The sequence below is a fragment of the Dermacentor silvarum genome, chromosome 10 (assembly GCF_013339745.2).
Source record: "Dermacentor silvarum isolate Dsil-2018 chromosome 10, BIME_Dsil_1.4, whole genome shotgun sequence".
In the NCBI taxonomy this organism is placed as follows: Eukaryota; Metazoa; Arthropoda; class Arachnida; order Ixodida; family Ixodidae; genus Dermacentor; species Dermacentor silvarum.
In genome coordinates, this window is record NC_051163.1 from 34,943,278 (window position 1) to 34,960,553 (window position 17,276).

The 17,276-nt window shown below is 45.6% G+C and overlaps 1 protein-coding gene across 1 annotated transcript; it reads right to left on the bottom strand.

The window, feature by feature from the left end:
- Positions 1 to 4,661: 4,661 nt before the first annotated feature.
- Positions 4,662 to 17,233, bottom strand: LOC119430995 (ethylmalonyl-CoA decarboxylase). Its single transcript, XM_037698461.2, has 5 exons — positions 16,871 to 17,233; positions 15,647 to 15,886; positions 12,465 to 12,538; positions 9,662 to 9,886; positions 4,662 to 5,104 (listed from the first exon to the last, which is right to left on the bottom strand). Exons 1-5 carry the CDS (start codon positions 17,067 to 17,069, stop codon positions 4,970 to 4,972), a joined length of 873 nt encoding a protein of 290 aa, XP_037554389.1. The 5' UTR covers positions 17,070 to 17,233; the 3' UTR covers positions 4,662 to 4,969.
- Between the last annotated feature and the right edge of the window lie 43 nt (positions 17,234 to 17,276).

A 17,276-nucleotide genomic window follows, 5' to 3' on the forward strand; every position in this document is an offset into this window, starting at 1 on the left:
TTACTTCACTAATAGAGTTTCTTATAGTAAGAAACTAACTCGTGTGAAAAAATTTCGGCAGAACTGCTGTCTAGCAGAACCCACCCAAACCCACCTAACCATGAATGTCAACGTTAATGCGAGTCTGTGAATGCGAGTAACATCATGCGATCTAGCCACACATCGTATTGCCACTGCAGACAAACAGAGTGGCAATCTCACGGGCAATCACAAAGCCAAATATTTTCATATGACACATTGAACGTATAACCGCAGCAGGATACATAGGCGTATCTACCGGAGGAGGGGGGGGGGGGGGGCGAAGTATGCCATTTGCCCCCCCCCCCCCCCCACACACACACACTTTCGAAAGCGGGCACTTTCGGCTACACACTAGAAAGTCCAACAAAACTACCGCTGAAGCTAAATTTTATTTCTTAATAGAGTCACCACGTTAATAATGCCTTTCTTTACTACGTATCCCCGGTTTGGGCAGCGGTATTGTGTCTCCTCATGAGGCACTGTAGCGGGCGACGCGCGAGATTCGCGCCACACACTCTTGCATTGCGCAGAAGTCCTGGCGCTGGACAGTTCCCGCAGTTACAAATTACCGCCTAACCACACTTGAACAAAAAAAAAAAAAAAAAAAACACACACAATCGGCTTGATATATTTAACCTTCGGGCGAGGGGAGAGGTTCGGATAAAGTAGTTTAATCAGCCGCGCCCAATGATGGGTGTGCCTTACTGCATGAAATGGTTGGATTATCAAATGCTGGAACTACTGAATCTCCGCCCAGAGATAGTCTACGTAGCGTTGCAGTATAAATATATATCTTATCACCATCAAAAATCTAATCAAACCACTTACAGGTGTAACTGCCGAATTTCTTTGTGTAATCACGACTTATCGTATACTTATTTATTTATTCATGATACCTCAAAGGTCTCAGAACGGGACATTACATGAGGGGTGGGTACGCTCACGTCCACTTTTGAGTAAAGTTTATTCTCTCTCTCTCTCTCTTCAATATCAGTTTTGAAACGGGAAATGTCGGTGATGAGGGCGATGTCAGAAGGAAGGGTATTCCATTCTCGGGCTGTGTGCAGAAAAAAAGAACGCTGAAGAGTGGAATGGGCGCGTGGTAGATACACAGCATTGGGATGCGTATGGCGGGAGAAACGATGCGCTGGAATGATGATTTGGTTACCTGTGGGCAGCGAATGAAAGAACCTAAAAAGTAAAAAAAGACGAGCACTTTTGCGGCGGGAGGTGAGCGAGGGAAGACACAACCGGGATTTTAAGGCTAAGACACTTGTATTATAGGAGTAGTCAGAGAGAATTATGAACCTGGCAGCACGGTTCTGAACCTATTCAAGGGAATTAATCATATTAATTAACCTGGTGGTTGTCATAGATAGCACTGGCATATTCTAGTTTAGAACGGATTAGGGTTTTATATGCAAGTTCATTTATTCATGATACCTCAAAGGTCCCAGAACGGGACATTACATGAGGGCCTGCGAGGTGGTATGTTCGTGAAAGTGATCTCGGTCGAACGTGCAGAGCCATTTCAGTGCCAATAGAACACTTAACTGAATTTTTTCTAAAGGCCTGTGTCACTTCTGCTTTTATCGATTTCATTTTCAGGCCGTTTCTGAATAAGGGCTACCCCACTACTTGTTTCCCGGCAGGAGCAAGAACAGCAGATATTTTATATTTTGAAGAAATCAAGACCACCTTATTGTGATGTGTTCCGAAAATTTGAACTGCGGTGGTTGCTTACGTACTCGAAAGACCGCTACTGAATACTCGCTTTCCCCCAGTTTGTATGCTTTATTCACGGCATTTAGTTGTTGATCCCAGTATCCTCAGTAAACTATGCGAGACACGGTATTAATATTTATTCAAAGTACGAAACAATATGCTGAGTGACGAGCGATAGATGTTTTTTCTGTGTAGGTTCATTGCAAGCCTTTGTAGAAATTTACATATTGAAGTGTTCCAGGGTGCCATACCACCGCTTTCCCCCGACTTCTAAATAATTGCATGAGATGTGGACTTAAATTCCATGAAAATAAGGAGAATTTTAAGCGCAGTGCATTGCGAAAATCTCACTTTCCTGGTTTAAATGCAAGTGTTGCAGATCATTACTAAACCCAATTGATTTCCCATTTGTTCCCGTGCACCATACGGGATGCGTATAGGTTGCTTCTCCGGTGTCCTCGGTAAGCTAAACAAGGCATCTTGTTTATATCTGGGGATAATGAAACTTTCTGACGAAGTAAGATGTGTATTGATGAATTACTGTTTTTTTTTTTTAATTTTCCAGCAAGAAGTGCTTCAAAGCATTACATGGGAATAAGGTTTAAAACGGAACACTAATATATGGGTAACTTTTCAAACTATGCAATGTAATTACAGGAAACTGAAACATTTAGTGGAACTGTTCGAAAAAAAAAAACAGCTTCACTAAAAATTGTGTTGTAATTCACCAAGTTCGCACACCTCTGCCGTCTTTCTTTCTTTTGAGTATTGAGAGTAATTTATGTTGATTGTACTTCGTTCTGTATAACCTCGACAGTACTATTACCTTAACTAGCAATACATTTCTGCTGTAAACTTAAACACCAAGTAAAATTGTTTGTTTAATTAGTAAAATTGACTGCAACAAATGTGCTTTTTTTTTTTTTTGTGAGCTGCACTGCTGCTACTGGGTTGGATCAGGGACCTCTGGGCACTCAATGCCATTTGTCCCTGCATCACATGTAGATTTTATAGCGACAAGAAATAAGCCTCGATGGTTCACCATGTGGTATTGAGATTGTTACAAATAAAAATACCTGACAGATGCATTTCCAGGCTTTTTCACTCATTGTAATAGTAATGCAATATATATATATATATATATATATATATATATATATGAAGAGAGAGAGAGTCAGGTCTGCGGTTTGCCCCACCACTCGAGAAATAGTTCGTACGCCTCTGGCAGGATACTAAGGATATTACTAGAAGTTTCAACTGGGGTACTGGCTACAACTTCGTCGCAATGGCTCCATCAAGTGGCCTCGCTCGGGATGGAGGTTGCATACCCCTTGATGTCACTTTGGCATATATACATTCTGTGGGACTGGCCAAGAATGGGCACATATCAATATCACATATGCAGTGCCGAAGGTGTCTGTTGAGACACATTCCCAGTGAGCCAAATTTGTCTACTAGCTAGGCCAGACAGCTGCCAGTAGCAAGCTATCTATTCGGCCACATGTCCTGTGAGCCAAGTTGTCTGCTTAGCAAGACCACAGCCAGCACATAACTATACTGGCCCAAGCTAGTAGACAACTTCAGTTGCTGAGTGAAAGAGGTCATATACAAACGGACAAACCGCAAAGTGGGTAAAGTTCCTAAAGAATGCTAATTGCATATTAAAAGAGATGAACAGGTTGGGACAGGCATAGAGGAATTCCTCCATGCAGACAGGTACAAATAGAGGTGTTTCACCGTGTTAATGTAACACACACACATAAATATATATATATACACTCAGTTTAAAATTCATATATGGCACAATACACTGGAATATCTACAACATTGTTATCTTCTATAACAAAATTGACAGATATTTGTCACACAACCTTTCTCTGCTCAGGATGATTATGTTGCTGCTGACATATTTGTGTGCAGCCGATATAAATATGTAACAGTGTTGGTCATTGCACATAACTATACTGGCCCAAGCTAGTAGACAACTTCAGTTGCTTAGTGAAAGAGGTCATATACAAATGGACAAACCGCAAAGTGGGTAAAGTTCCTAAAGAATGCTAATTGCATATTAAAAGAGACGAACAGGTTGGGACAGGCATAGAGGAATTCCTCCATGCAGACAGGTACAAATAGAGGTGTTTCACCGTGTTAATGTAACACACACACATAAATATATATACACTCAGTTTAAAATTCATATATGGCACAATACACTGGAATATCTACAACATTGTTATCTTCTATAACAAAATTGACAGATATTTGTCACACAACCTTTCTCTGCTCAGGATGATTATGTTGCTGCTGACATATTTGTGCGCAGCCGATATAAATATGTAACAGTGTTGGTCATTGCAATAGAAGTTGCTGTAGTGTAGTGATTGACAGAGAGCAAATGAGAGAAGCCTCAGGCTGGAGCCAAAGTTTTGCTAAGGGAACTTGTCATCAGGGCGAAACATGGCTCTAGCCTGAGGAGTCCCTTGTTTGCCCAATCTTGATCACTTTAAGGCTCCATCCTCCTGAAAGCTCTTTGTGTTGTTTGGGTTAATGTAGTGTTACAAGTGCCACTACCATCTCACTCTAGATTGTTTGGTATTTCAATACAAAAGGAAACACATTATGCAAATTCAAGACAGCAAATTACTTTTGTTTGTGCATTCAAGGTATTGGCAAGCGAAGCTTGAAGTCACACTTCCGTGGCAGTCGTTACTCGATGACGTGTTCTCATTCATATTAGTGAACTCTGGACCTCTCCGCTATGCTTAAACTGTCATTTATAAAAAGTTAGCGAGTTCTCCCCCCCTCCCCTGCTGCTTGATCACATCCATCCGAGCACCCACCAGCTGTTTGGCTAAACAAGTGTCACACATACTCAAGAGACTTTTGCGTGACCAAACAACGCACATAGCCAGTACTCCACTCATGACTTCTTTTATTTGAAATCTTGATTCAGCAAAAAAGAATTGCCACCAGTGAAAGTGGCAAATTTCTGCTGGCAGCAAGGTAGCAAAACTGTTCTGCAGAGGTACAAGAACGGCACATTTTATATAGACATGAATACACACGAGATACAAACATAACCTGAAGCAGGCAGTGCCGATTAGCATAGACTCGGGTCTCTAATCTAGAATAAACCCAGTCGGTATTCAACCTAATCAACACATTTTTTGCATTGAAACATTCTTGATGAAAGGGCTAGGCACAGGTGGACATGAAACACACGTCAGTGCTTTATTCTCCTGTTCAGGGCTTCTCGGTTGGCTGGTCCACTCCACACGGTAGAGAAGAGTCTCAGCTCCTCTCGGAGGCTATCGTCTGTGGATAGCTCTCTCGCTTTCACAACAGTTTCCTTCAGAGTCTGAAAAAATGAGAACAGTATCGGCAATAGCGCAATGACTTGGCAGGCCAGTAGCTAAGGTAATGTGCTTCTAAATATACTACGAGGTCGTGCATTTGCTGACCATGAATTTCAATAAGAGCTGCAAAACCAGTTGTGCATTAGATTTAGGCAATTAAGAACTTACCAGATAGTTGAAGTTAATCTGGATCTCTCCACTATACCGTCTCTCATAGCGCAATGGCGTTCACTTTCGAGATGTTAAACCTAGTTAATCAACCAATTCAACCAAGTGAATGAGCAGTTACATTTAAGCTTCACCTGCGCATTGTCTTCTTGCCTGTTCAACGTTCAGCTACTTGCTCCGGCTTGCTATGCTGCTACATCGAGCCACACAATGTGTAGCAGCATAGCAGACGAGCGACTGAGTTGCTCGTCTGTTCTTCTCCCACATGACCACCTTCTGCAGGTGTAATGACACATACAAGTACTGGAAAACTAAACCGAAACTGGGTCGCGGAAAAGTTATTATACAGTAAAAGCTCGATGATACGATCACGGCTAATACGAATTTCCGGATGATAGGAATTTTTCTGTGGTCCCGGCCGAGCCCCATTACTTTGCAACGTGCTAGAGAACGGTTGTTACGAATCGATTTTCAGCCTGCGTCGGTTCATACGAATAAACGCCGCCCCACCGACGGCCGCGAAAGAGAACAGCGCGCAGTCACGCGCTTTCTCTTCTCTTTTGGTGCGGAGGCGCGGCGCCGGACAGCGCGGACTCCGCGACTGGGCGCGAAGAGTTAGAAGCGGTGGCGCTTTTGGTGCTTTTGTACTTTTTCTCCTTTTCTGCGAGCCGTCAGATGGAGTGGCTGCTGCGCTTCGGGCCGCGTTCTTCGTGTTTGCGCCATTTTGCCTAGTCGCAGCGAGCTATGTCTCGCAAGCGGAAAGCACTCTCCTTTAAAGAGAAATTAGACATTCTTCGAAAGGTCGATGAGGATCCCAAGAGGAAGCGGACGGAGTTCGCTAAGGAGCTAGGCCTCGCAACGTCAACACTGAGCACAATTGTTGCACAGCGAGACTATCATGAAAAACGTGCTTTCATTCAACGTCAACGCGAAGCAAGCGAATTCGAACACGCTTATTTCGAACATACCGCGCACCGACAATGCTCTTAGCAGCGCGCCAAATCACGCGGCGGCGCCTCCGACCGGCATTGCTCCGACACCGCCATAGAGCAAAAGCTCAGGAGAGACCCCTCAATGCCGCGCGCGAAAGAACGGGGAAGAAGAAAAAAAAAAAAAAAAAAGAAAAAGAACCCGCGGCGGAAATTTCCTTCTCTCTCAAATTGCAAGGTCGCCGTTTCTGCATCGCGCCGGAACAAGCGTGTACGTGCCGACTAGAGTGTTCTAGACAACCGTATTCTAGCACACACTAGTGCAGACGTCTCAGCCACGCGGATAAAATGGCAGTGAACCCTCTATTTTCTAGTCACATGTTGACCTTGCACGCTGCGGCAGCAGTGCAGAGGGAAGCAGCGGCGGAGGCACAGTCGGGCCAAAGAAACTGCCACGCCCGCAAATGCTCGCTTCCCGATAACGGCAGAAAACGAAACTTCAGGGGGCGGCTAAAATAAGCTGGCGCCAGCACGGCGGCGGGCGCGCACGGAGAACGGAGTCGAAGGTGAGAGAGCTACGAGGGAGTTGAGAGGGAGGGCGAGGGGAGCCACCGAAGCGGCGGAGTTGGCGCGGCCAAATCCGCTTCTCTGCCGCCCTCCTCCCTCACCTACGACGGTCTCCGCGCGCACCCGTGTGCCGGCGCCGCCCGCTCGCTCCCTGAAGCTTCGTTTTCTGTCGTTATCGGGAAGCGACCGTTAGCCGGCATGGGCAGTTTCATGGCCCGCGCTTGCTATGCGCTTGCGCGCCGCGATATTTCACGACTCGCACCGTTCGTACATCGTGCTATGGTGCGCGAATACTTCAAAAATACGTCCTTTTAATTCGAACAAATTTTCGGGCCCCTTCGAGTTCGAATTATCGAGATTCGACAGTAGTTTTAATTGTGTTTCGATGATACGAATTTCGGCTAATACGAATATTTTTCGTGACCCCGTGAGATTCGTATCATCGAGCTCTTACTGTATTAAAGTATTTGGGGTACTCTGAGGCGTGTCAGTTATTTTTGTAAAGTTTCAAGGTACAGGGCTTTATTTAATGTACAAAATAAAGAATTGAAAAAGTCATGTCAGTAAACCTTTAACCCTTTCTTTCATATGGCAATCTTTCTTTTCTTCAGAGAACAACCGAAATTCCCCTAATTATTATTACATTACTGCATTATTACAACATCAGCAATTCATTTGCTATTTTTTCTTTTCTGTGACTGTTAGTTCTTCTGTGTTTTCATAACAGGCATGGTCACAGAAACAGTCTATATGAAGCTTGACGTTTCATAGAGCAGAAATCAAGCGCGATGTTGTTGTCCTCCATGTGATGTGTCATTCCTGGCGCGCTGCTTGAAAAGGACATCGCCGAAGCAATGGCAGCAAAGTGTTCTCATTGAGCTGCCATCCATGCAAGAGAGGCCACCATAAACTCGACTTCTTCCTTGCGACTGTCAGTACCACTTTGAAGCTCTGAACACAACTCACTAGAGCTTTCCAGGTCTAATTATTTACTTGAGGAGAATAAATGCCCAAAAACACCGTGATTCCGGCATTGAAAAAGACAGTTATTGTCGCTGCAGCTGCCTAACTCCGTGCCACCATTTTATTGCGATAGCAATTATATGGACACTCCAAAGCAGATTTCTGCCGTCGGCGTGGTCGTTGCCGTGAGGTTCCGTATGACGTCAATGGCGATGAAATTGTCGCCGAGCTCCGGACGCTGTATGTGCAAGTGAAAGGGCGCGATGGACGCGCGCTTTCACGGGGAGCGAACGCACGTCAGAGAGCAAACGCGCATTCTGCGCCGTGCTCCCTGAAGGGCTGCAGAATTAAGCGTCTCTTTCCTCCTTTACAATCACCATATATATAGAGCAAACGCGACTTCAAGCGTCACGCGAGAGGCCGTGGGGGGACGGGAGGGGAGGTGAAGTTTAGCTGCGGCACCAAATGCGTATTTATATAAAAACATTGCGAGGCGAGAAGGTGGTAAAGACTTCCGACACTGCTCGACGAGTGTCCCGTGCTGATCTCGTCGAAAACCTCCGAGCCGCCACCAGAGGGACCGGCAACAGTCACCAACGCTGCGCGCGTTCGGTGCAAACGCGGGCAAAACTCCGACGGCGTCGAAAACCGTTCTGCGCGTTGCTGGTCCTGCTGCATGTCCAAGTTTATACAGCTGATAAAACTACTATCCTTACTCCGTATAGCTCTCTACTAATTTGCTATCGCAATTGATGCTTCGCCTTTCGGGTGAAACTGCGACAATTTTGAATACGGGGGTCAGTTTTGCCTTTTTTTAAAACCCAGGGAAGTCAGCGAGCAGCAGAATTTTTCCACCACAGTCACCGATCACTTGCGCTAATCTTTTCTTCAGATTAATGTACACATGACACAAATCTGTGAAAGAACATTTCTTGTGTGTTCAAACAGCAATTCCTGCTAACATGTACATGAGAAACTCACTCGCTTCTATTCACCGTATCATTCTCACGTTGCAAAATCCCTCTGATGAAACCTTCTTTATTTTGTTGCAAAGCAGGACCAAGGAACCGGCTTCAAACAGAAAGCTGCTGTTCCCTTTTAAATTTCTGCACCCCGTGCAATTCATGTACCTTTCACATTTGTACACCGTCCAGTCCGTGCCGTCTCCTTGCTCCAGCTCAGACCTTAAACATATAGCTACTCCTGACTTCATCTCTTCGCTTTAGACTTCTACTTTTTCTGTTTGGTCAGTTGTGTAGCTGTGCAGAGTTACTGTGCCCCTCGTTGTGCCATATGTCAAACACTGAATGACTTGTTGTTTCGCTATGAACAGCTTCATTATTTCATGCACTGATTAATCATTTGAGAGGACCTTTATCACAGTGTACACCACTTCTTCAGTATCGGCATTTTAAGCTCACCAGCACTTTATGCACGGTTGACATGTAGGATGATTCGTCACACCACACCACCAGACAACTGACTTAGCGAAAAAAATTAAAAATTCTGCAGATCCAATTTACATAATAGAATTTATGTGAGGCGAAGCTTTTGTGAAGCGGCTAATCAAATGCTATAAATGTGCCCATTTCATTCCTATGTTTCTGGCGTAAAGGAAACTGCCGTGAATGCATGCGCTCTCGCAAACCCGTGCTATGCAATGTGACACACGTGGCAATCACCTCAAAGAGCTAGTTGGCGTTACATGTGATTGTGGCCTCATGGTTAGAGCATTGGGTTAGTGCTGGAGGACCAAGATTCGATCCCAACATCAACTACGTAATCCGATTTTAAAAAAATTTGAGCTGTTTGGCAAGACAGCAGCAGCCCTCTGCCAACACAATCAGGAAAGTCATGGTGGCTAAAAAAAAAAAAGGGGGCCGGACGTAAAGCACCACCAGCCGGCGTACACTGGCGACTGAACAAACATACCCTTATGACGTGGGCATCACCAGCAATGTACTGTCCCAGCCACTTCCTGGCTTCATCTAGGGGACTCTCGTAGTTCTGAAGGATGTAATCCACGAGCCCGAGTTCCAGAGCCTCCTCGGCGCCAACTTTTCGGCCCGACGACAGCAGCTTGAGAGCCTCGTGAGCACCCAGAAGCTTCACCAGCCTTGTGGTCCCACCCCAGCCAGGAATAAGGCCCATCCGCACCTGCGAGCCAACTACTAGTGTTTCACTGATCACCTAGCTTATACATGGTGACGACCTAGGAATTCAGTACAAGCTCCGTCCACAAAACTGTGATGCACTTGACCTGTGTGCTCCAAAACCCCCAAAATTCCAAGCCCACAACCAGACGACGACAGTGAAAGAAGACTGAGACACATCCTCGTCTGGTTGTGCACTCCGAATTTCTCGTCATGTTTTACTAACATGCCTAAATAGTCACATTATCCAAAACCCGCTTCCCAAGGGACGGCGGTATTGAACGAAGTTCTCCTCCACAATGACGTCATGGAAATGAACAAAAATACTGCGTATACTAGTGTAAGACTTGCACATTTTTTCCGAATATTCACAGGGACGAATCTCACACATGGGTATACAGATATGGACAGCAGCAGACGAATACCACCTGAGGGTGCGTAGCACAGTTAAATAGACGGGGAAGACAAACTCATGCTGATTGCAATTAGATCGCCAACTTGGTTGTGCTTTTACGAGCACTGCAAGTATACCGGGTGTTCTTTTTTTTTTTTTTTTCAACGTTAACAGATTTTTAGAAATCGCCTATGGCATAGAGTGCAAATCTACTCATTGGGCAATGAGTAGCCCAATGAGTAGACTCAATTAGATGGACATTACTTACAGTGGAAATCAAAATGCATAACTGACTAATTAGAAAATTTTCACTAATCAACATTTTAACTACTGTACTTAATTTAGACCACATATTGCAATATATGAACTGAATACAGCACAAAGCATGTCCACTTGGAATGAATTTTGAAGCTACCAGCCGTTTTGAGATAAGTGCTATCAAACTTGTGGTAAAAATGCACTGTTCCACTTACTTCTTTACCAAAATCCTTTTTTATGCATTTAAGCTAAAAATTACTGAGACACCAACACAATTTCATCGCAAACTTTGGAAATGCATATTTTGGAACTGGTGTCATCCTCAGAATTTCATTCCAAGTGGGCATGACTTTCTGATATGGGTGTTACACGGTGCACTTTCGATTGCGATCGGACCAGATCAGAATCCAATTTCTCGGTCATGACTGGCTCCTTTTTGCAAGCTGTGGGAGGGAGCTAATCAAGGTTGAGAATTTAAACCTGGATCGATCGCGATCTAAAGTGCACCACGGGTTACAATTCGTAAATTGCAATACGTGATGTAAGGTAATTAGCAAAACATTGCTAATTAGTAAAATATTCATTTTGATTTCTTGTGAAAATAATTTCTGTCTCTGAGAGTAATCCAGCTTAAGAAGTAGAATTGTGGTACATGCCACGGGTAATTTTTAAAAATTCTGTTAACGATAAAAATATTGTATACTGTAATAACTACCTGCCATAACAGTAAACGACATTGTTAATTGTGTGCGGGATAATGCAAACCCTGGCTACACACCACACACATATTTATTAAAGATTCAGTATCAGTGATCAAGCCTCACTGTATTCTTTATCGTGCCCACTCTTGACGTTGCTGCCTTCATCAAAGTTGGCTGTTCGCTTTTTGTAACCACAGTTTAAATAGACAACACACAAAGACTAAGAATGCCACAAGACAGGCACTGTCCCATGACCTTCGTCTTCTGTCTGTTTGCACTGTTGTTGCGAAATGCAATATTACCAACTCCCAAACTTTCCATCCTATTGGTTATCGTCGGTGCCATCCATGCTGTTAGGAATTTCAGCAACTTTAAACTCTTAGCGATGGTATCAACTGATAACAAATGACGTGTTCGAAATACGAGGGTGCATCAAAAAGTAAAGGCAACTTCCTGTTTTCAATGGAATGAACGAAGGCTGGTTGTGTCGCCGTGACAACATGCTTACTTGGAGTGGCGTGGAAGTAGCAGTATTAATCACTGCCTCATTCAGTCGACTGTCGCGGAGAAAAGGGGTCAAATGTATGGATGCACCAATCCTCGATTGCATCATTGAAGAACAGCACACCATAGCGCACTTTCTGTGGTTGAATGGAGTCGAACCAGCGGACACCCACTGTAGGCTGTTTGCACTTCCCCATCCTCTATACAGTGCTCATCTGTAGCCCTCAAATTACCGTATCTCCGGCCTTTTGAGGGAAGCACTGTGTGGTCTTTGGTTCAGGTCAGATCACCAGATCCGGCGTGTGGTGCAGACATGGCTTCATGAGCAACCAAACATTTATTTGTGGACGGGTTACAGAAGCTGATTGCACAACATCAAAACCAGATTGATATGCAGAAGGCATATGTGAAAAAAGTTATATGTTCTTCCAGCGTGTAAATAAAGGATTTTATGTGAAAATTGCCTTTACTTTTTGATTTATCCTTGTACAATATTGGTATAACTTCTTTCTTTCATATCTTTAACTATGAAAGTGTGGGGGGTTTTACACGAGCGCTGGTCTTATGCGAGTAAACATGGCAACAGGCTGGAGTATCTATAAAAATTTTCTTTCAGCTGCACAGCGATGTATTTGCAGTCCTTGGTTGTCGCTAACTATAGTTTTTGTTCAGCGCTCCCATTACTTGTCTTGGCAAGCATGCTATTATGTCCTCAAAAAACCCACCTGAACAAACTGAATTTCAGCTCCAGGTACGATGATGCGAAAATCACAGGCTGTTGTAAGCTCAGCTCCCCCACCTGAAAAACAACGAAAGACGTTTACACCAAGAAGAAGAAAGATGAAGTCGGACTGAGTGCCTTGATAGGAAAGCATTGGCCCCGAAGACTGAGGTCGAGGGCCGACACCCCTATAATATTGTTACGCTAAAGCTACGGCAAGGACGGAAGAGGAGAATGAAGTGCACTTTTTTTAATTCAACGTCATGCCGTTTGGTTTGTGCAACGCGCCTGCAACATTTGAAAGATTTATGGACACGGTACTGCGCGGCCTGAAATGGGAGATTTGTTTGTGCTATCTTGATGACGTCGTCATTTTTGGCCACACTTTTGCAGAGCACAACGATCGACTGGACATTGTTTTGACGTGCCTTGAACAAGCTGCCCTTACACTCAATTCAAAGAAATGTCACTTTGGCCAACGAGAGGCGCTAGTACTTGGACATCTAGTGGACAAGCACGGGGTGCGACCAGACCCACAGAAGGTCGCTGCAGTTAGCAGCTTTAAACAACCGCAGTCACAGCGCGAGCTGAGGAGCTTCTTGGGTCTTTGCTCGTACTTTCGACGTTTTGTGCCCAACTTTGCCGATACTGCCTACCCCCTTGACTTCATTGCTGCGCAAGGATAACCCTCTCATCTGGACAGCAGATTGCGATTCCTCGTTTCGTCAACTGAAGTTCCTGCTCTCTTCCGGACCCATACTTCGTCATTTTGACCCCTCTGCCACAACAGAATTACACACCGACGCGAGTGGAATCGGCCTCGGCGCAGTCCTCGTGCAGCGCTTTGGTGACGCCGAGCATGCCATTGCATACGCCAGCCGTTCAGCGCTTTGGTGACGCCGAGCATGCCATTGCATACGCCAGCCGTTCGTTGAGCAAGGCCGAACAAAATTACACCGTCACTGAGCAAGAGTGTCTCGCCGTCATCTTTGCAGTCCAGAAGTTCCGGCCATATCTCTACGGGCGCCGCTTTACGATCATTACTGACCACCATTCACTATGTTGGTTGGTTGGTCTCCGCGACCCGTCTGGCCGCCTTGCTCGATGGGCGCTACGTTTACAGGAATTTGACTTTGCAGTCTGCTACAAGCTCCCTCTACAAACAAGTGAATGTGACGCCGACAATTTCGATGAGTTTCTGGCCGCCATCGACAACATTCTTTTTCCCGACCTGGCCACCTTCCGGCCAGAGCAGCGTGACGACCGCATCCTGGATGCCCTCTTCGCCTCAGCTGCTCAGCCAACAGGTAACAATGGCTTTGTCATCCAAGATGGCCTGCTCTACAAGAAGAATTATGCGGCTGATGGTGCCCGCCTCCTCTTAGTGGTCCCTAAAAAATTGAGAACCCACGTGCTCCGTGCTATGCACGACAACTCGACCGCTGGGCACCTGGGTTTCACCAGAACATACCACCGCATTCAGGGCCGATTCTACTGGAGCAGTATGCGACGGGATATAGAAAAGTATGTGGCCAGCTGTAACAAGTGCTAGCAATTCAAGCACCCTAATACTGCTCCGGTCGGACTCCTTCCCCCTGTAGCGCCACCATCATCTCCTTTCGAAATGGTTGGAGTGGATCTTCTCGGCCCATTCCCGCGCTCAACAAACGACAACCGTTGGATTATAGTCTGCGTCGACCATCTGACGCGTTATGCTGAAACCGCAGCGATGCCAACGGCCACGGCTCTTGATGTTTCGAGCTTCCTCCTGTTCCTCCGTTATACTCCGTCATGGACCCCCTTGTGTTATTGTGAGCGATCGTGGTCGCCAGTTCGTGGCTGACGTAGTCGAAGAGCTATTGCGTCTCTGTGCTTGCCAGTTTCGCCACGCGACCCCGTATCACCCACAGACAAATGGTATCGTCGAGCGCACTAACAGAACTTTGACCAACATGCTTTCGATGTACGTGGATTCCAGGCACAAAAATTGGGATGACATCTTGCCCCCCCCCTTTTATGACATACGCCTACAACACCGCAAAGCATGAAACTACAGGCTACAGCCCTTTCTATCTTCTTTATGTTAGATCAACCCACATCTTCCTTGACAGCATTCTACCTTAATCCTCATACGGACTCTTCTATTGCCCAGACTCTCTGCCGCGATCAGGAGGCACGCCACATAGCTCAGCTCCGTACGTTGGCATCCCAAGACCACTCCAAGATCCGCTACGATTCACGACATAAGAATGTGTCATACGACAAAGGGGACATTGTATGGCTTTGGACACCACTTCGCAAGCGCGGCCTGTGCCAGAAGTTTCTGGCTCGTTACACCGGGCCTTTCGTCTTCACCGATCGCCTAAGTGATGTAACCTACTCGATTGCTCATATCGTGTCCAATGGCTACCGGTCTAAGACGACGCAGCTTGTTCACGTCACACGCCTGAAACACTGTCATCCACGTAACTCCGAGTGGACGTAACAGTTACTTGCCCAGCGGGCTTCGTCTGAGAAGGGAGGAGTGTTACGTTAAAGCTACGGCAAGGACGGAAGAAGAGGAGAACGAAGTGCACTTGTCTTATTTGCGGCTCGGTGTCGGCGTGGCCCCTTTTCATCAATTCATCTATTAAATAAACGCACCCCATCGTAACAATATAATAAATAAGGAATCGGTTTCAATTCCCCTATAATATAATAAATAAGGAATTGGTTTTACAGTAACAACAACAACAAAAAGAATGCGTCTCAGTACCTACTCCCACACTAAAAATACACTTCCCGAGTCCCCGACTTCAATGATGGAAAGGTGGAGGGGTCAGTTTGAAGGGCACGCTTCACTCTAAGGGAAAAAGAAAATGGGAAAGGTAAGGACAACAGAGGTAGATGATGGTAACGGGGTGAACATCATGGTAAAACGAATGCATATCACACAGCTTCTGGCTAATGTAGAGTAGCTAGCACAGTCTCCGCACTCTGCATTACTCGCACTGCTGTTTTAGCTACTGGCATGTTCAAACCAGCAATTAAGTAGCTGCTACAAGGCGCTAATCATTTGCCTTAGCATCGCCTCACTGTGACGGTCCAAGGCAGAGATCTATCTCATTATCCTGTTGTCATTTGGATACGTGCAACATTGTGTAGACGGCAAGGCTTGTACATGAAGGGATGCATGTCCAAACATACCCAAAGCCCTGCCTTGGATCAGGGCTACGCTAATGAGAGGCAGGTCCCGAAGACCCGTTAGGGCTGAATGCATGATGGTTGCCATCTGGGCCCCCAGCTCTGGTGTGTTCAGCGCCTTCATCATGTCAAGGTCACCACCAGAGCAGAAGATGCCGTCGCCACCATAAAACACGAGACCCTTGCCTTCCTTCCAAGACCGCAGCTCAGTGACAATATCGTGAAGCTGCAGCATCATGTGCCCTGAAAGCAAGCAGCCAAATGTGACATGCACAAACAGCTGATACAATTAAATTCTAGCATTTGTGTATACGTCTTTCGATTTATAGTTGTGCCTCTATGACATCAGTTTTAATTTTCGTACACTCAAGGACGTAAGAAAGAAAGCTAACTAATGACCACAACTCAGCATCTCTGCTCAACAGTCTTGCGAGGTATGTAATAATTTTAGACTTTCAATGTCATATTTTCGGAGTGCTGTGTGAAATGTAGCTTGCTTCCATATTAATGCCTTAGACAACGTTTTACACGAACAAACAAACATGCACACAAACATGCAAACAAACAAACAAATGTTGTGGTAAAGGATAACATACTATCAGCATAAATTCAAATGCAACCAAGTCGAAAATGACTACAGCGCATTGTTCGACTTCCAGATTCGTCTGGATTTGTAAGTGTGGTCCAATTGATGTAAGCCCCAAAACGTACTGTACATCTAGGACTGCAATGCTTGGAAACCAGCTACGAAGTGATTGCATACAGTCAATGTTCGAGTGCGGTGTTGGCATTTCACAATAGCTAATTAAGTATTCCCGACAGTGCATGAGTGCTTCTGCATGCATGCCCTTTCGACGTAGCAATACATGTACTCTAGAGCACATCATGCAGACCCATCCGCGGCACAGCCATTGCTACTGCACAAGTACAGCGTTGTGCACTACGCTGCTCAGGGAGGTTAAAATGTTTGCTCAGCTAGTCTGCTGGCTTGTGGCGCTCGAACTTTTAAGAGATGGCCTGTGGCGGCGCTTTCCAATGAAATTAATTACTGCTCATAAGAGTGATCTTAAACAAAGCGCACTGCCCAATGCTGCTTTAGTGCGCACTATGAGCGGTACGAGCCCGAACGAGCCCGGTGTAGTTGCGAGAGCCATATGGGAGACGTAGCAAATTCCGAGTCACGATCGTAGCTATAGGTAATTGGATCCGAAACAACATATAGCTCACCGGAAAACGAGTTTCTCTTCGTAGGATTGCTGAAGTGAACTTCAGCGATGCCCGCATGGTAATCCTTTGTCAGCTGGACGGTGCCACCCTCGAACGCTGAAAATTTCGATCGAAGCTCATCCGATAACGTTGCCAAACGCCTGGCACCGGGCACATTTCTAACGCCTAGTCGGGAAAACAGCAGACTGGCGAACTTCATGGTGACCGGATGTCCATCGAATGGTTAAGCGCAAACTTCAGAACGTACGTTAGTTAAAACGGTTAAAACGCGTGATGCGCACGTGAAACGAACGGTCGGAGCAATAGCATAGAATTAAGAACCAACTGGCAACGGATCGTAGCAGTCGACATTCGTGTATGTGAAACGGATGCGGGCGCCGCTGCGGCTGCTGAAGTATGCGAGAGC